Source organism: Hesperophylax consimilis, chromosome 6 (assembly GCF_061612785.1).
Source record: "Hesperophylax consimilis isolate HC1 chromosome 6, BYU_Hcon_1.0, whole genome shotgun sequence".
NCBI lineage: Eukaryota > Metazoa > Arthropoda > Insecta > Trichoptera > Limnephilidae > Hesperophylax > Hesperophylax consimilis.
This window is the reverse complement of record NC_142841.1, coordinates 16,610,406-16,631,957: the sequence shown is the minus strand read 5'-3', so window position 1 is coordinate 16,631,957 and position 21,552 is coordinate 16,610,406. Positions and strand designations below refer to the sequence as shown.

The 21,552-nt window shown below is 32.2% G+C and overlaps 2 protein-coding genes across 2 annotated transcripts in view; one reads left to right on the top strand and one right to left on the bottom strand.

The window, feature by feature from the left end:
- Positions 1-21,552, top strand: part of timeout (circadian regulator timeout) — a 471,418-nt gene that overhangs the window by 17,828 nt on the left and 432,038 nt on the right. The window contains exons 6-10 of the mRNA XM_089632410.1: positions 5,510-5,692; positions 7,237-7,524; positions 7,945-8,066; positions 8,155-8,332; positions 9,158-9,238. Coding sequence (XP_089488536.1) covers positions 5,510-5,692; positions 7,237-7,524; positions 7,945-8,066; positions 8,155-8,332; positions 9,158-9,238 — 852 coding nt within the window. The remainder of the gene's footprint in view (positions 1-5,509; positions 5,693-7,236; positions 7,525-7,944; positions 8,067-8,154; positions 8,333-9,157; positions 9,239-21,552) is intronic.
- Positions 1-21,552, bottom strand: part of LOC149422998 (uncharacterized) — a 136,138-nt gene that overhangs the window by 5,951 nt on the left and 108,635 nt on the right. The window lies entirely within an intron of this gene.

Genomic DNA, 21,552 nt, shown 5'->3' with positions numbered 1-21,552 from the left:
GCAAGTGGCGTCTTGCAACTCAGAATGCATTTGCAATGATTATTACATATATTAAAACCAATGTTCGGAATAAAAAGGAAAAATCACAGGAATATTTGTAGTTTAACTTATGTTTTGATGATGCGGAATCGAGGTTATTTATTAGTTAATATTGCTTTGAAGACATTCATATTTTTAAATTGAAAGTCTCATTTAGCAAACTATCAAGACAAGGATATGACAGTGAAAGTGATGAGAATGATTGTCTTTATACAGAGAGTGACATGGTGGTAGATACTCTCAGTATGGCATTGGTGAAAGCTGTGAAAGACCACCACTCAGAATAGAAGCATTGCTTGAAATGGCTTTAGATGTGTTTGGTGACCATATGTGAATAGCCAAGTTCTTCCCCACTTTCCTCTTCCCCATTTCCTTCCCCTCGTCATGCTGAAATAGCCCATACTCTTCATTTCGGCTAAATGGAATAAAACAATTTATTTATAATACAATTTATTTATAATACAACATAATTGTATCGTTATAGCGCTTTGACTTTAGTTGACCTTTTGGTTGACTTCTGTTTATGTATATCACAAGAACAGGTCGTTTCTACGACTCATTCTTGAATTCAACAGTTCGGCTGTGGAAAGACTTTCATGTTTCCTCCCTCCTACAACGTGGGCCTCTTCAAGACCCATTTTCACAACCCCATCTTCTTGAAGACCCTTCGAACAGCATCCCCAAAGATGACATAGGTCCAGAAGAATTTCTTTTTTCGGGGCCTCCTGTGTGGAGTTGATGATAAAAAAATACTGAAATTTGCGCTATTTCGGTACAATTATGTTGTATTATTCCATTTAACCGAAATGAGGAATATGGGCTATTTCGGTAGACTGTTTATTGGTGAGTATATGCCTACTTGTGTAATTTCTCCTTAAAAATGTATAAATATTCCTGAATGCCAGAAAATCGTAAGTAATTCCGTATAATAGAATATCATTTTTTTATTCAATAAAAAATCAGGGGTGTATAATATTGACTGAAATTAATATTACTTAAATTATACAGTCCTGATAAATAATCTTGCACTGGTAGACATCTTATATACTTATTATTATTATTATGAAGTGATGTTAAGGGTATACTTAAACGAATTCATAATCTGCTCTATCATAGATGGCACTAATTGAATTATTCTAGGAAAAACCATAGACATGCCGTAACATAAAATTTGCGTAACATTTTGACGAGCTGGAGGCAAACCACTTGACCATATTTTTGGCATCAGGAGGGTTCAGAATACATAGAATAAACTATAAAATTATTCGTACTATGTCCACTGAAGAGCGCACATTTAAATAACCAGACCATGTGCAGAAAAGTAAAGTTGACTAAAGTGAGGCAAAGGTTTGCAAACCTGTCCATTGTGTGACCTTTCTGCACACAATCTGAATGCTCGTTCTTAAACGAATTACCTGGTGTAGCGACGCTCAAATTGAGTGAGCTGGCTTGATTATAACACATTTGTAAAAGGGTCTAACTAAATAGTTTAACAAAGTATAACATTTTGGAAACAAGCCTGAACTTTTTTTTCCCCGATTTGAGATATGTAGTTAAGTTTTTTTACACAGCCAGCAATTTGCGCGCCATTGTAAAAAGGACTAGTAATTCTTAAGCAGATTTTATTTTTGAGGACTGAATGGTGATATTACAATGCAAGTTGCCTGTATATTGTCAGCTTCATTTATTGAAAAAACACCGAAAGTGGTATGGTCACACCGCCTCCCACCCTCAGCTCATGTTGGTTTGTTCCCCTCTGCCTGATTGGCATGTCTATTAATTTGGATGTCTGTGGAAAAACTCTTTTATTGGTGATTAAATCTAAAATTGTATTTCTATGCCCCTCTTGAAAGAATTGAGTTTGTATATGGACAAAACTATTTATTCATATTCATTTTATGTATGTACAGTAGGGTGGAGTGACGTTGTATGGGACTTTTTTTTTTAAAGATGCCAGTACTGTAATAGCAAAAAAAAGTTGCCTTTATATAACACCTCTTTCGTCTAAAAAAATCAACTCGATCGAAACATTCCTTTATTCAACAACCAGCACATTTATATTTAGAAAAAAATTGTATGAAAAAAGTCGCTGAAAACTCTGTCAAGCATTATAAACAAGCGATATTCATAGCAAAAATACAATTTTAATTAGGGGTTTTATAGCTAATAAGGTGCATAACACATCTGAAAATAAAAATAAAATTACCATAGTTTCAAGGCGGGGTCTATTTTTGGTTTTTTGAAGAGGATTATTGATTTTTATTGTTTTTTTCGTGTTTTTGAGAAACAGGTTTTTTTTATTAAATAAAATACTTTAACAAAGAGAATTTTTTTAAACATTAACGAAGTTTTATAATATTTATCGTGTTTTGAAATGAGATTTGGTGTGAAATTCGGGCATTATATGCCTAGATTTTATTGTCGCCCGAATGAATGAACATGAATGAACAACTGTAGACAACGATGCCTGGGTAACTAATTTGATGCACCTCTCGACTGCTTGAGTGTGGCAGGGAAATCTGGCAAATTCAATACTGTCCTTTTCTTCACCGAAATTATTTATCATTTTGACTAGGCCATCATTACTGATTTCGGATAGTATCGGTGGCGGTGTAACTTCGCATTCCTGCCAGTTGATAATATCGTAATATTTACTTGCTGAAAAGTTTATTGTTGGAATAATAAAGTCTCTAACAACAGATGGACTCGGACATCTATCTCGCGCCTTTAATATTCGTCTCAAACCCAATTCTCTTACAATAAGGTTGTCATCATGGATAGTAGCAGATTTTCCGGGTGGCAAAAATAGGCGTTTCTTTAAATTACTGGATTAATTATATCTCGTAGATCGGTGCTCAAATATCGGGTGAGTTTTATTATAGTCATGTAATGCCCCATCTTTACACGACGGGTGCCTCTTTATCTCAAACCATGTTGGAGCATATGCTTTAACAACATATTCAGCAAGAATTTTTAGGTTCACTGAAGGGTTAGTTGTTCCTATATATAATCGAAGTATTGAGTTTGCTGTCGTCAACCAGCGTGAGTGACAAATACTACCTGGATGACGGTTTGCTAAATTTGGTGGGCAGTGACCTGTTGTAACTGCAAAACATATTTCGTACAAGTATTTTTGGTCCGTGCTCAAATTTTTCAATTCCTCTGCGTTGAGTTTGTGCATCTCAAAGTGTATTGGTGAATAATTTATAACGGTGTTTTCAGAGCTGCTTGAAAGAAGTTTTCCAATAGGTCCTGAAAACCCTCTAGGTCCTGTTGTAGCACCAAGTGTTGAAACAAGTGGCGAAGGGGAAGTTCGTTTGCATGCAGCTGACAAATAAACCATTTTAACGGATGACCTAATTCCAATTCCATGAATCTAATAGTTCCATTTCTTTTGCCTGTATTGACAGCAGTCCCATCACATCCAATCGCTGATAAATCATTCAAATTAAAACCGTTCACTTTTAAATGGTGTAACATGCTCTTTGCGATGTTTTTGCCAGTTCCTGATGATGGTGTAACATGTCCAACATATTGAGACCCCGGCTCAGATAAAATGGAATAATGTTCTTCTGAAATCGTTCTCCGATGATATCTATCCCCTATTTTTTCCTGAGACAGTGTTTTATCCTTCCTTCCATCGAAATATAGACCTCAAATTTTTGTTGACTCCGACGACATCTGCCATGTTTTTATTAAAGAAGTGCGACACGTTTGTCTAGCTTGTCTGAGTTTGCTCCTATCAATCACCATTTTAGAGTCGTCTTCGGTTACTATGCCAAAATCTTGTAATGTAGCACTTGCAACAGCTGATGCCGACCTGTCTGACAAACCATACTGATCGCAGATTCTGGCCAAAGTAGGGAGTTTTAACATCATACGGGAATTTTCTGGAGGTTGCGAAGAATGTGAAGAAAATGATTGGTTTTCATCAAAAAAGGGTTGACGTGGTTTTGTCGCTGATGCTGTAGATGAGCTGACCTTCGAAGCAAGTTCAGATAAACGAGCTTGCATCCTCATTTTCCGATGTAATTTTTTTGTTGTGTCGGTGTCTATTGCTCCCAGCATCATTTTTCTCGAGGATCTTTGGTCTTCAAGGAATGCTTGTTCTTTGGTGGGTACCTTGCGCGTCTTTTCGCAGGAACACATATTCAGATTGTTAAATTTGCATGAAGCAATATCGAAAAGTTTATTCATTTTGATTTTATAAAAATTTAACTTAACATAATAATGCACACTTTTTTTGGCCAATTTTTAAGTTTTAAGTATTCGCTATAATGATCTTGGATCAGTTTCATCACTCGATTGTGTGAAACAATGGGAATAGAAGCGCGCTTCCAAATTCCTTCAACAATTGCAGATATAACACTTTTTATTTCGAATACTGACGGTTTTTTTGTAGAGTTAAGATTACGCTCATATCGTAAGAACAAATAATGTTAAATCACTTCTGAGACAGTAGGTAACACTTGAGAGTTCATTTCAGTTGGTGCCCCGAATATTGGACATAAAATTTTGCTTCTCGTGTAATTTGCATTCATTTTCACAACAATTATATGTGTTAAAATTTAATCGGACAAGGATTCTAACACGTCTACGGTCAGCGGTAGCCGAAACGAAACTAGATGCAAGTCGCATCTAGTTTCTGCGACGAAACAATAGGAGCGAAATTATCCCCCCCACCTCCACAGCGCTCACAAACTCACTAGTTTAAGAGCAATTTATGCAGTGTTTTTTTTTTTATAAAACATGTAATGTTCAATAAGGTAAATGCAATTGAAAGTAATGGATATTATTTTATATTTTTGAGACTGTACTCAGATTTTGGGAAAAAATGGCTAAATTTACGTTTTTTACGTTACGAAATCGCTAGGTTGTTGAATGAAGACATAAGTTTAGATTTTTTTAAGTATTTTTACGAGAATATGAATGACATGAAGCATCTTTTGGCAGCTATTACAATACCGAGATTTGATTTTTGCAATGTCACTCCACCCTAATGTACAGGCGCAAAAAAATAATTCATCTTAATATTTTAAAGCGTAACTTTTGTGTTTGTAGTGTTTTTCATAAAATAATTAAATTAGCGCCATCTTTGAAGGAGCAGATTATCAATTCTTTTAAGTATACCCTTAAAAAAAGGTACCGCTTTCTTTTTTATTTTTAGTACTACAGGATGGGGCAAAAGTAATCACCCGATGTTCTTTTGCTGTAATTTTTTAATAATTTATTTAATTATAATGGAAACAATTATTCCACATTATTGTGCAGTAAACCGATTCATGTCTTGTCGATTTGTATTCTGCATTTGTTTACTTCACAAATGTCAACCAAATTGACATTTGCAAAATTTATAACGTTTTCCAATAGGGTGATTACTGTTGCCCCACCTGTATATTGCAAAGAGTTAATTTTTATCTTTTAAATTTGCGATTATGCATAGTATTTTTTAAATGCATTTTTTCAACAGATTATTCTTGAAAGAGTTCTGCATAGAGTTCCTGAATGCCTCCTACAATACAATGATGTACTATGTGAAGGATGTACTGGTGAGGTCCAAGGCTCAGAAGAATGATGAAACTTACTACATGTGGGCTATGAAATTCTTTATGGAATTCAATAGGAATTACAATTTTCAAGTGAAACTTGTAAGGTGAGTAAAAACAAATAAAGCTATAGGAAAATATTTCATATTTTACCTACATGTTTCGTAAAACATACATACCTGGTTTCAGCAATACTTACACAACATTGATAAATCAAATTTAATTTTTAAATTGCAATTTTTTAAACTCAAACCTAATACTAAAAAAATGTTTGTTTTCAATTAAACTTTAATTGTGCAAATTATGGGATTATGAGGCACACTGTACGTATTGTGATACTTTGTATTATAAAATACCCGAAGCAATTTATAAAATATTATCTTCAATAATTGTAGTCTATAATGACATTTAAAATCTTAATTACAAAGTCTTTGAATAGTTTTAAAATATGGTGTTAATTACTGTTATTTCTTATAATTGGTCCCATTACACTGCTAGTAAAAAGTTACTCGAACTAAAGCTCTTAAAGAGCTATTCCACTTATTTTAATCAAAAGAGACATTCATTATTGCACGCTTTCTAAGTTTCTCTCTTTTTCATCAACTGAAATTTTTATTTTACTCAGCCCAACTTCGTTACAGAGTGCATAAAAAAACATTACTACCCATTACTAACGAGAAATTATTGTCTTCAGGGCTGTACCACCTTTTAAAAATAGACACGAAATTAAAAAGGTTTTCTTTTGTTCATTGTGTGACTTTCATAATGGAAGTTAATTAAGTCAGAGATTTCTCTTTCAATCCCCAGACGAAGCATTTTTTTTTGTACTTAATTTCGGAGAGCTTGCAATATTTAGATTTTTTTTCTATGCAAGAAGTCAGTATTTTATTTCTAAATTTAAGGCGAAGCTTAATGCCATATCACTATTTTGATTAATCTTTATAACAAATTGGTGTACATTATGAATACCAAAAAATATACTTTAGATCAATTGAAAGTTTTCCTATCGTTTCGCTTGAGCAGAATACAAATAAAATAAATTACTCAATAAAAAATATAAATGTAAACTACAAAAAAATATATTTTTTCAATAGAAATATATGAGTGCATAAAAAGGAAACAACTTAAAAAAATACAGTGTTATAGCTAAGATTATTTGTGACAGTTTTACTTGATTAAATTTTTTGCTTTCTTATAAAATTATTTACAAAATAAATAAAAACTAGTTTTGTGCTTAACATCGAACGTTTCTAGACTCTGTTTGTCAAGCGATTGTAATGCCTATTATCTACAATATAAGGAATACATACCAAGAATATACACATTTTTGGCTTGTAGCTTCCTCTTAATAGGTCTGGGGCAGCCAACTGTATGTATTCTGTTGAAAATTGCTTTTAGAATTCTGTACATAAATTGATCTGTTTGCATTATAGATGATGGAAACAAGTGAGAATGCCATCATCCTTTATTAGATGACACAAATATCATTCACCCATACAACTGCTAATTGCAATAATATACACACCAAACACATAAACACTGTTTTGGTGGTCTGTGCAGTTTGCCATATCTTCCTTTGTTTCTATTATTTATGGTTTGCATACCTAGCCTCATCTGATTTCCGGAGATACTGAATAAATATTTATTTTAGTGAAACGATGTCCGTGTCAACGTTCCACTATGTCCAGCAACAAATGGAGAAGAACTACGACATGTTCAAGATGGAAAAGGGGAAGGTTCCTGAATGGGTCAGAAGACTCCACTTGTCCCTGAAGGCTTACCACGAACTGCTGCAGACCATGACTGCGATGGACCAAAGCCCTGACAAAAGTGTCCAAGAGTCATCTGTTGTCCTTAAAAGCAACATCTTCTATGTAGTGGAGTACAGGGAATTTATTCTGCAGATGTTAATATCGTTTGAAGACACGAAAATGCCCAGGTTAGAAAGATAAAGTATACAATCTTTTTTCTGCATTCAATATTTTATATTATCACAAAATGAAATAGGTATCCTCATTTCATTATCAGATTGTTGCATATTTATATTAAAGTATTATAATAATAATATTTCCATCAACATTTATTTTTTTATTATCCCCAAATAACATTAATCTAACCTCAAAACATCTTTCTGTGACCATGACCAATTGTTTCGCTACACATTTTTCTTCAAAAATGTTTCACTTTCCTTAGATAAATGCTTTGCTTTTGTTTATCGAATTTTCTTGTGTGGATACCAATTTCATTACACTTTAATAATTACACTTTACTTAATCGAATCTGAATTTACCTTACCGAACCTACATAAATTGGCCTAGTACAATATTGACCTTCTTTTGCACATTTTAATTTATTTTAGATCTTACCTGAAAGACCTCATTGAAACAATTCACACATTCTTTAGAACGTTGGAACACTTCTGCAATAAACACGGTCTTGTTGTTCAGAAGAAAGTGCGTTCCAAAGCCATCAAAAAAGGAAGTAAGTACTATTATTTAATTGCACAAATTGCCTTATTCAAATAATGGCAAAAAAATAGATAAATAATTTTATTATTGTTTTGTTATAGAAAAAAAGCCAGCATCAAAGAAACCAGCCAAACCAAAACCTATGTCTGAAGAAGCTAAGAATTCAGAATGGGAGAAGTTGCAATCCATGGTGGCAGAATTGCTTGCTGGAGATTCCGAAATTTCTACAGATTTTTTACCTTTCGATGCCACTTTGGAAAAGGGCATTGATGAACAAAAGTAAGCTTTGATTGAAATAAAATATAAAATTTTAGAAAAATAATATTATCTTTATAAATTCCACCCATAGACATCCAAACGATTGGACTTAAAAAAAACCAAAATAATGCAACAAAAGAGATAAGTCCCAATAAACAACTTTTGAGTAGTATATATACTATTGAATAGTATATACTTTTGAGAGTAAAAGGGCGCTTTTAATGTTGAAAAAAAACGAACTTACTTTACTGTGTTTAAGGGAGATACGTACATGTAACATTGTATATGTAAAAACCACATTATGCACTTAATACAAATACATGGTGACATATACAAACATGCATATTATAAAATAATATTATCACAGAGATAACAAAAATTAACACATTTCAAATATCAACAATGTGTAGGTCGATAGTGATAGTATCTAACAATAAAAACTATATTTACATGCATTAAAGGAAAAGCTTAAAAATATGTAACATAATATAGAAACTTAAAAAATATATACGCAGTTGGAAATTGTTTGTACATATGTATTAGAGATAATAGTCTAATACAAACTATTTACCAATTCTTTAACATAATATTTGATTTGACATTTGTACATTTTATAATTTCGTCCTTCATTTAACATAAAATAAGTATTCTAAGTGTGGTTCATCACAGTCTCATATCTTTCAGCCTCACAATGAACCCCAAGTGAGTTGCTAAAGCCCCCCTGGCATTCTGCCTCCTAGTTCTTGTGCTATGTTCACATTAAAAAAGTAAAGTAATCTTTATATAAAATTTTAGCTAAATTATGTCATGTTCTGTTAGAATTAAATTAGTATGTGTTTTTCTTAGGGGCGATTGCACTAAGAAGATTCAAAAACTTCTCCTGGAAAATCGCCTGGTCGATGCTGTGGGACTTCTTCGAGCTGGAAGGTAGGATTTTTTAAATCCTTTATAATTGATGTATTCTTATGTTTTGTATATTTAATATTTTTTTATTTTTTACTTACTATTTCAAAATAAACAATTATCTATTCATTATGTTTAATTGGAATAATGTCTTGTTCATCCAATGTATTAAAAGATTGTTTCTCCTAATCTGCTTCAATTAGATTATCTGGTAAAATTTTTATGTTGCTCACATTTACCATTTTCCAAATTTTTAATAAATGAAATTGATCCACTCAATAAATACTTCAAGAATATTCATATTAATAAATTCGAAAGTATTTTTCTTCATAGTTAAGTTTCTGCAAAATCGGTTCCTAAACAGCTCTAACTGGAAACAAACTTTTACATTATTAATAATATGGAAAAATTGTTCCAAAGAATTTTCGAACTCTAAAACTTAAAATAATCTCAAGTAACTTTTCGGAGAAATTTAGATCTAAAGGCTAGTTTACATGCTAGGACTTATCATATGTTTTATCAGTCGTGCAAAACTGAAGATAAAATGTACATTTTGTGAAGTATTCCTTGAATTTCATTCCGATTTGATGAGACGTTGGAATTTTGGTGTCTAAGCGCTCCCTGATAGTTTTTTCGAATCTGATAAAATGTACCACTTGTCCTAGCGTGTACACCAGCCTCAAAGAAAGGTACTAGGTTCTTCAAAGAAATATTTTTGTTAGGATTTTTCAAATTTCAATAATATTAAGCTATTAACTGAATTTCTTACATAAAATTTTACGAATCGTAAATGTAATAAGAACTAAATTAAAATAGAAAATGTCCCAAAAGTTTTATACACTGAAGAGCTAAGCCGATAGAAGTTAGTTGTGGGCGTGTCTGGATGACTGGAGTAAGATCAATTTTTGCTTACTTCTGCTGAAATTGTTTAAAATTTGAAACATTCAATGTTTTCAAATATCTTTCTTGAAAAAATAATCGATATAATTGGCCTGTCTGGGAGTCTGAAGATCTTATTTAAATTGACTACATCCCTTTTTTAAATATGTAAAATTCACACTACTGGAGAATTTCCATTCAGTGGTTTTATAAGATTTTTAGCTTCTACTTTTTCCTTCTTAGAAGGTCGTCATTTTATGCGAACACAAAAATAAGTTACCTTATATGGTTGCTGTTATTGGATATCGTCACCTTAAAGCAATAGTGGGATATCTTAAAAAATGCTGTTCTGAGATAATAGGACTTTTAGGTTTGCGTGAGCTCTAGCAGCATCAAATTAACTAATCTTGCACATTAATGATATGGTATAAGAGAGGTAAATTATTTAACTTTAATACAAAATTGTAATAATAGAAAAATAATTAATTTTTTCATACTAATTTTGACAAAGTATACGTAAATCTGGAAATATCTCACTGTTGCGCGGAGTGTTTGGTAATCATCTCAAATTATCTCAGTGTAGCATAGTAATAATATTACGAGTTTAGATGGATAAATGAATTAATAATTCACATAGCACTCTTTTTAGGGTGAATTGCCTAATACAAAAAAAAAAAATTAATAATTGGTTTTTTTTGGGAGATTTTTTCAATGTGGAAGACTGTTTCAGGCTAATAATTATTGCTTAAAATAATTAATAATTGTTATTTCTGCATGTTTTTCCATGCTGTTTATAATCATTAATACATTTTCAACTGTACACACCAACTCACTCCTATAGTTTGTCAATTAGGCAATTTTATGGGAGTAAGGTGGAATAAAAATGAAAAAAATATATATTTGTGCTTATAAATTTATTTATGAGAAGCGTGATATAATGTATGTAACAAAAATAACAGAAAACCTTAAGAATAAAAGTATGTAACAAAATTAACAGAAAACCAAGAATAAAAAGTAGGTAAGTATCAAAAATAACAGAAAACCTTTAGAATAGATGGTATTCAATTTTTTTTTACAGAAAACTTTAAGAACAAAAAAATAAAACAAATATGTTTTGATTCCGTGGAAACCTACAGTGAACATCGTTATTTTCTTCTTGTACATCGCGGTCTGTATTGGCAGTTTAATTAATTTAAAAAAATTATGAGTTTTTTTGGTATAACATCACTTTGGCAAAGAAATAAGAAATCACGATTTTTATTCGGTGGAATTGTAGATGGAACTGCATAAGCTGGTCCTAGAATTAAATGATTATCTTTCCGAACATTCTTTAGTCACTCTTTCACATTAATACTCTGATTGAATATCCTGGGTGTAGGTGCTTTTGTATTTGATAACTGACTGTTCATCTTTAGTGATCTGTAAAATCTTAACTTTATTCCAAATACATTTATTTTTGTCCACGATTATTGAGATTTTTTTTCCAGTCTTCTCACATACCTTCTTCAAGTCAATGAAGTCCGTTGTTTCCATTTCTGTTAACTTATAACGAGGTTCATTCTTCTTGGAACACTTTATGATCATCGTTTACTCCGTTGGAATAAATATTAGGCCTTGTTTTAAAACCCTGACCTTTTCTCTGTCGATGCAATAATGAATGGAGTCTCCTTCGTTCTCTGAGTGCCCAACTATTAGATATTTATATTTGAGGTAATATTTAAATATCAAGTGTTCATAGTGCATGCATGTACATTGTACATGGAAAATAAAAATTTGTTTTTATTATGTGCCACACAGTTATCAGAATAAAAGATCACTTCCCATTTCCCTCGGCATAAGTCTTTTAAAAATGTGTACACGCAGGTAGACATTTCAACTGCGCCTCTTTTAGCTACACCCTCATGCCGCATGTAACAATGGCCCTGTTGTGTTTTGGTATTGTAAATACAGAAGTTATAACGTTCAACTTGCTCTTATAAAAAATAGATATATTGCCATTCGGCAACGGCACAACAGCTTGAAAGCCATGAATGGCAACTACAGTATCATCAGTGGTCTTGGTAATGTTTTTATATTTTTCTTGTCGAGATAGCTTTACATTCTGAATGTGTCCAGAATATTATTATTTTTTATAATTTCTCATTTGCAGTACTAAAGTTGTAATATACACAAAATGCGCAAAGGTTCTTTTTTGGTTTAAAAAAAAATATTGAATTTGGTATTGAATATTTTCCTGTACGTAGAGTGTGTAACATAGAGATTACCTATCGAGACACACTTCTATTTGTACAAATTGTACATCTTTTGGATATTTGGAGATCCGAGCTGATCCTGCACGACAAAAGTGCGATTCTACTCTACTAAAGCTGTGATGTGATTCATAACATCATCAACTAAATCATCCTTTTGCAGGAAGCTGTCTGTTTTCTTTTTTAATGCAGTGCTTATGGTATTATTGCTTATATCTAAGGTTGCTATAAAAAATCTTACACGTATGTTATGTCCATCTCTCTCAAAATAATAACCACTATTAGCTTGGATTCATGGAATCATAAATATTAAAATATTTTAATCGATCAACTTCCAAAACAGATTCAGAACATTTGTATTTACAATTGGTACACAGTACAGGCTTAATTTGTTTTGCTCTGCGTACCTTTGCTGACTTTGCTACATACTCCTGACCAGTATTCACCTTCAGTTTCTTTATGTTTCTCTTCCAAGATCACCCAACTTGTTGAAAACTATAGAGCTACAGTGAGACAATGAATTTATTTCAGTATTTTAAACGACCTTTTGAAAGCAACAGTGGGACAACATCAATATCTCAGTGTTGCTCTGAGTGACCGAACATTTCAATACTGAGATTTTACTTGTAACACTGCCATTTTTTTTTTTACAAAATATCCCAGTAATGCATCATGTAGAGCTCACAATTTTACATCGAACTGCATACTTATCTCAAAAGTGTATTTTTCGAAGATATCCCACTATTGCTTTAAGGTGACGATATGTTAAATATTATCTATATTTTCCAACCACCCTGCCCCCCCTCCTATCACACGCCCTCACAGTGTCTGGTTTTGCATCATTAAATTGATGAACCATTATTTTACAAATTATAAATCTGTTTGTCCGAAGTAATGAAAACTCCTAACGATGAGCACTGACATCATGAAATTTGCACCGATTTTTTGTCAATTTTTAAGCCAACTTAACCACTTTCATTTTTTTATAAATTTAATTTAGATTAAATTTGATAATATTATTATTAAGTTCTGCAAGTGTTTTAGTTTTTTATTATTGTGACAGCTGTTTCGGCTTACAAGGCCATTTTCAAACTGTGGTTAGTCCACATTGAGACGACGTTTTTATACTATTTCAAATGTAAATTTTGAAGGTGCATACATTGATTTATTACTGGTTACACCGATGACATGATCTATTGTTGGTTAAACCAATCTATGTTTTCCCCTCAGTAAATGGTAATGGGTTCTTAATTATTTACTAATGACTTTATTGCTATGAATTATTTGGGTGCATTATACTGCTTGGGTTTTGTGAAAATACTGAGAAGTGGTGAGTAAATTATTTTCCGTACTTTATTAATTAGTGTTAAATTTGGGTCATTCGTTCGTTTATTGATTTCTAATTGTTCAAGTAAATTTAATCTAATGCCCTTTTTTTCTATATGCAATGGTTTAGGACCCTTGTTGTTAAGTGGGGTATGATTATTCACCAAGAGATGTTCTGCGAATTTTGAGGATGTGTTTTTATTATTATAACATCGTATATGTTCTTGGAATCTAGTTGAGAATGCCCTCCCCGTTTGTCCGATGTAAGTGGCGTTACAATCGGCGTGGTCACATTTTAATTCATATATGCCACTGTTATTGTTATTATGAATTAAAATGTGACCACGCCGATTGTAACGCCACTTACATCGGACAAACGGGGAGGGCATTCTCAACTAGATTCAAAGAACATATACGATGTTATAATAATAAAAACACATCCTCAAAATTCGCAGAACATCTCTTGGTGAATAAACATACCCCACTTAACAACAAGGGTCCTAAACCATTGCATATAGAAAAAAAGGGCATTAGATTAAATTTACTTGAACAATTAGAAATCAATAAACGAACGAATGACCCAAATTTAACACTAATTAATAAAGTACGGAAAATAATTTACTCACCACTTCTCAGTATTTTCACAAAACCCAAGCAGTATAATGCACCCAAATAATTCATAGCAATAAAGTCATTAGTAAATAATTAAGAACCCATTACCATTTACTGAGGGGAAAACATAGATTGATTTAACCAACAATAGATCATGTCATCGGTGTAACCAGTAATAAATCAATGTATGCACCTTCAAAATTTACATTTGAAATAGTATAAAAACGTCGTCTCAATGTGGACTAACCACAGTTTGAAAATGGCCTTGTAAGCCGAAACAGCTGTCACAATAATAAAAAACTAAAACACTTGCAGAACTTAATAATAATATTATCAAATTTAATCTAAATTAAATTTATAAAAAAATTAAATGGAGTTCTACGAATTAAACACAAAAACAATAAATAACCACTTTCATCTCGAAACGATATTTTAAAGCTATGAGGCTTTGAGGTATCCATTTACTTCTCCAAAATACGATAAAAAAACTATTTATATGATACCTTTTTTTTCAATAATTTATTGTACTTTTTTTAATTTTTTTTATTTTTATTATCAATATAAAGTTTTTTTTTACAGTGTTGATATTTAGGCCGATATATAACGGTTTTGAAACGAAACTAGTTCCCATTAAAAAATAACTGAATTTTTTATAAAACATAAAAAAAAATTAAACGGACTTACTTACATAAAATAAAGACGAAAACAACTCATAGTCATTAGAGGTTTTGCCTTCAAAAGGGTGGTGTAATTTTATATTGAAATTTTTCGAAAGTTGAAAGTTTTCGACCTTGTGTGACCTCCACTAAGGTCGCCATTTTGTATGAAAGGTGCCATTGGTTTTTTAAAAATAATTCCTCAACGGTTGTTTTCAAGACATACAAACTAAAAGAAGATAAATTTTCTCATTTTTAACATTACGTATATATTTTTCTAAGTGTATATAACAAGTTACAGATGGAAACTTGAATTGAATGATGAAGTTTTTAAAAAAATCTTGAAAATCCATATTTTCGTAATTTTATTTTGTTATTTCTGGCTATCTGTTACATAATTATGATGATTTTGTTAACTCATTTCCACACCAACTTGAGGTAGAGTAAAAATGGTGCTTTTGAAGTGGTATTCATAGTAGGTCTAATCCACATTTGGTCCAGTTTCGCAAACAGAGATCGAAATGGCGCTTGAGCCGCGCGGAGGGTATTGGGCCATGTCCCGTAATATATGTACAAATTAATTAAATAATTTCAACAATATTATGTATAATATTGTATAAAAGAGTAAAAAAAAATACAAGGTGATTGAAATATACCATTTAAATGAAATACTTTATGGTAAAATTTTCATCAATCCACTAATGCTGTTTCAGAGAATGAGGAAATCGCTTTACTCAGAGGAATGCGCTTATGCACAAAATCATCGTCGTATGTGGTTTTCGAATAATTTTCAGAAGGCGTGGATCTCGGAGATAACAATATTAATGTTGTCAACGGAGGACGTCTTTTACACAAAGTTGTATGGCATCGAAACTACATCGGCATTGTACTGTTGGTTAATTTGCTAAAAGCATGTTCAAAACGTGAAAAATTACCACAAATCACATATATTCGTTCTATTCGGTGAAATATTGCCGGTTCCAGCTTCCCAAGAAAGATTAAGTGACGAAAAAATAAAGTCCGTATGATTGCAGTGCTGACAAAAAAACTCGGAACATGTTGCCTTGTTGCAGGCCGAAGAAGATGCTGATGGGTTAACTGTAAATATAGCGTTCCTTTTGCTCAACATTTGACGTAGTTTAGACTATTATAACACAGTTAAAACAAGAACCATTTTTACTGCACCTAATGTTGGTGTGGAAATGAGTTCACAAAATTATCTTGAAGTTTTTTCAACAAGTAGGGGAATATTTTGAGAAATTTATTTAAATTGACAGTATTACAGTATTTTGCACGTTAACAGTATTTTGTCGGCTGAAACAAAAAAATATTTTGAATATTTTATATTTATATTTTGTGCCTACATACTGTGTGGATCAAATTCAACAATATTTTTTTTATATATGTGTTTTAAACAGTCATTTCCTGCACTATTTACGAGTATAATTCAACACTAAAAATCTTATATTCCTCACTTGTTCGAAGTCAAATCGAATATAATTCTCCTATTTGGTGTCCTTACTTTAAAATCCACTCCGACTCTATTGAAAAAATTCAGCATAAATTCCTAAGATACATTAACTATAAACTCGGTCTACCTATAGAATCAATAAATTACAATCACTTGATGAAAGAATTAAACTTACTTAAACTCTCAGATAGAAGACTTATTTCCGATTTGACTTTTATTTTTAAACTTGTCAATGGTATTATAGACAGCCCTGATATATTAAGCCTAATTACCTTCCATATACCCACTAGAACCACTCGATCCAAAATTCTTTTTAATTTCAATAACAATATCAGGACTGAGTCATTTAGAAACTCGCTTATACCTAGATTGCATGCAGTTGGCAATGCTTTCTCAGAAGTAGTAGATGTGTTCAACTGCACGGAATATAGTTATAAGAAGGCTATAATAACATACCTCTGTCGTAATTATCAATGTTATTAGGCATAATACCATTCTATTCATAAGTTATCACAGAACCTAAACTATGCACTTACATCAGATATCAGACAGATGAGTGTTATCTAATAATTTTATATACTTAATCAAAACTATAATTTTTCCCAAAATTGTTATGAGATGTCTTACTGACAGCCCTGATTCAATAGAGCTAACTCTTAGTTCTCAGCAAATTCAACCAAATTCAATATTGAAGGTAACAATAACCTCAATACTAAAGTACTGTACGGATTGAAAATAAAAATGCTATTGTACCTATGTATACCAGATGTTATTCTTGTTTAATTTTCAACATAATTTCTCAGTAATTATTCTGTTTAACATAATACTGTTTCGCTCCTGTGAACCACTGTAAACATAAATCATGTATATTGTAAAAGCCTTTTACGGCGTCTAAATAAATAAATAAATAATTTCTTAAATATTGTTATATTTATATGTATGTAAAAGCCTTAATATGCGTAAAATAAATAAATAATTATGTAATGAATAGCCAGAAATAACAAAATAAAATTACAAAAATGGGGTTTTTCACATCTTTCCATCTATAACTCGTTATACATTACACTTCAAAAAATATACAACGTCTAAAATATGAGAATTTTTATCCTCTTTTAGTTTTTTTGACAACTTTGTCGTAAAATCAACCGTTGAAGAATTATTTCGTATAAACCAATTTTTGGCACCATTCACATAAAATGGCGACCTTAGCGGAGTTCACCCAAGGTAGAAAACTTAAAAAAACTAAAAACGAAAAATTACAATATAAAATCAATATATCTTTTAGAGCACTTTTTGTATAGCAAAGGCATTTGTTTATCTCTACTGACTGGACTATTACCTGGTAGGTCACTAGTGTTTATTATTAGATCAAGGACTGAATTTCCTTTGCGCATCCTCCCTTGTCCAACCAAGTCAATCGCAAATAATGTAATTGCGTTGCTCGTTAATCCCGCCGCTGGATTAAAAGGAAAAACGGGATTCCGCCGCTCGAGTCGCGAAAAATTCTTTATTAGTAAATTCCGTCTTTATTAAAGGAAAATTGTTATCGCACGGCCCCAGACCTTTGGCATAATACCGACGGGGTTGATAAATCCATCCAGCCAAATTAATCCTCTCATAGACTGCCTTAACCTTTCCTTGCCGGTGCTGTAAACCGAGTTGACATCGCTTCTAATTATTTAAATATCCTTCCGTAAAACATTTATGCATTGATAAAATGAATACAATTCATAGATTTATCGAACGCAACAGAAAAAAAATATTTTGTCGAAAAATCGAGAGTAAAATTTAATCAATTTAATATATATGCGCGCGCGTTGCTTACTTTCTGAATGATGCGGTAGTAAAGGTGCGTGATTTCGCTCACCGTTCTAAGGTGCACGGTTGTCACTAGTAACCGGCGGTCTGCTGGCAGTAATTAACGTATCAATCGATTTATGCGTGACCGATGTTGTTTTCTCATGTTATTATAACTGTTATTGTAATGATTTATAAGTATAAGTAGATGTAAAATATTAAATTTTAACCTACTTAAAAATCACTAAACTCCAAGGGCCACTAATAAGCGTGTTTTAAATTTTACACAACTGATAAACAACCATTAATGTAAGGTTGATGGTTTATCAGTTGTGCAAAATTTAATACATGTTTATTAGTAAGGGGGGGTAAATACACACTGTTACAGCACAGGAAGGTTAAGTGTAATAGGTCGTAGGTACTACTCCTACGCCGTCTATCCTCACCCCTTTGTCTTTTGCTTAGATTATAATCTCGGAATAATTGTTTTCCTTTGTTTTCGTTTGTAGAGTTTGTACAAGTAATTATTTACAAATCATCATGTTTTTGGGAAGCTGCGCGAAATTACACGAAAACTAAAAAGCGATATTTTGCGGGTAAAAAAATACTTTTTTCGGTTTATATGTCATTTATTGGAGAGATAAATATGAGTGAAATCATAGATATCATGGTGAAATAACTGAAATTAGTCAAACATTTAAAAAAAATGTCTACGTTCTTTCTTGAACAGATAATCGAATTCATTGGTCTGTCTAAGATCTCGGAGGCAAAAGGCGTTATCGTGACATCAGTTATCTTTCAAATCGGTATAGATAATACCTAGCGTTGCGTCGTCGGTAATGAAACCCGATGCGGAAGACGAGAGCGGCACGGACGAACCCTACCGAACTACTAATAAATCACGCCCTTTCAGTGCATCTATTTTTGCTTGCGGTCTAGCTTAAAAAAAGATAACCCTTAAAATATTTGTAACGCTTATACATATATAATGGTTATCCGATGTAATATTTACCTAAATCCAAACGGACAGTTGATAAATCTGCCTTTATTTCCGCCCCTGAATATTTCACCTGACAATATCCGGGAAACTCCAAAAGGAATGAAGTTTATTGTAAATTAACAACGTTTTTCCATTAGGGTAAACGAGTGGAATAATGATTGACAGGTTTTTGTATTAGATACGACAACAAATCCAAACAACAGCCAAGTTTTATTCCGGATTTACAAGTTTCAAAACACCATGTATTCTTAAGCTATCTTTACTTTTTCTTTGCCTCCCTTCAGTATTGGTCATCCTTCAGTTAATGAGAGTGCTTTTCCCGAAGATTGAAGGCAATAGATGAAATCTTTAAAGATTTTTGAAGGGATGTTTTACCAAATCGGTCGAATATTGAAAATTTCAGATTTATTTTAATGGATATTAAATTTCCGCGCTAAAAACCGGCGAGCTTTAGATTTCCGATGGACAAAAAATACTTGAAGATTTCTCAATTTATTTTTACTTCTTTATTAATTTTCCTTCAATTATTTCTGTTGGTAGCACAAATTTTACTCCTAAAAAATCGTCCTTTCATTATAAGGGTCCCTTAAATTTGCTGTAAAAACCTCAACGTTTATTATTTATGGAGATTATCTATACCCTCTTACAAGGATATGGCCGTGTTATATATTGTGCACTCGATTTATCCGTAATGATGTTATACATATTTCATTGATTTCTCAACACTTGTGGTTTCAACTTTTAATACGTTTTTGTTTTGACTGAAAGCATTAACTCTAACCTTATTTTAACGTAAAGTTGACGTTTTGTACCAGAACATGGGCGTTATATTATGATATTATAGTAATAAAATAATATTTAAATTTGCCTATGCGGGGTTGGGATTCAACCCGTACAAAAAATAATGGTTGCATGCTTCATAACAAGTTCATATTAATATAATTAACATTTTCTTCCGAATACAAACTAACCCACTTTCTTAACTCATAAAAGTTATATTCCACAACATGTCGCGCAACAACATTATAAGTATATACATATATATATTTTGTTAATTAAAAAAGGTGTAGGTACTCAACAACACATCGCACATCAAAATTAAATGTATAGCTCGGGATGAAGTAGGTGCCTACATTTCAGTGCTGGCTGGTCGTAAATTGTTCACGTTGAACAGCCATCTGCTCTAATGATGTCCGTCCGGCTGCTGTGATTTGCTCTCAATTAAAAACATTGTTTGAAATTTTTAGCAGTTATTTTTTTTAACGTTTTTAAAGCATAATAAACTCTAGTGAAGGAGTTTTTTCACTGATATTTTTTTATAACTAGCTCGAGTTCCCGGTATTGCACGGGCTTTTTGCAGAGTTTTTAAGAAATCAGACAGTAATTTTCCTCTTATTTTGAATTTCAACGCTAATTAACCTTGTAAGTTTTCCCAAGGGACATCAGCATTGGTAAGTTTGTTCTGCGCCTGGGAAGTATCTGCGTGAAATTATCCGGGTTATAGAATCTTATTTTAACCAGAAGTCTGGTATATTGATTAAAAAAACCATTCAGAAGCTTATAAACCATCAACAGTAATGCAACATCCCTCCTGGAACTGATGCTGCAGATACCCAGCATTCCCCAGATAAATGCTGCTGGAAACAGCCGTGGGCAAAACCTAAATCTCTCGTGTAAAGGTATCGTAAAAAATCTTTTGTATTTTCTCGACCATTATTACATAGACGATGTCCTCTGTCCCCTATAATTAATATCCACTCTCGAGAATGCTACGCCCTAAGCTAAAGTAAAGCAGCATTATAACTGCAAGGTCGGTCAACTTCTTTGAATTGTGTACGACAAAACCCAACATCTTTGTGGCTGATTTACAGATCTTTTTAATATGATTATGAAATGTTAAACGAGCCTCATACACAATTCCTTGCAAGTCGCCGTGTGATTCAAAGATGTATCTTTCATTTTGTAATTAAAATATACGGTCTTGTGTTGACCTCGTAAAGCTGAACATTTTTGGAAGTTAAAACCGAGTTTATTATAAATACTTCCGTCATTAAATGCATTAACACCTTTCTGGGGCTTTTTACAGTCTTCTAATGACCTCATTCTCAAGAAAAAATTAAATTTATCACTGAAACGTAAAAAACGACGAATTTGATTTTTTCCGAATGTTGTTTAAAAAAATTAAAAATACTAACGGTCCTAAATTAGATTTCTGTGGCACGCCAGAGTTTGTACAGAATGCGCTAGAATTAAATTCACCATCGGACACGAATTGTTCACTTTCTTTCAAATGGTTACTAAAGTGTTGCAATACATTTTCATACGAATAAATGTTCTACGCGAAAACA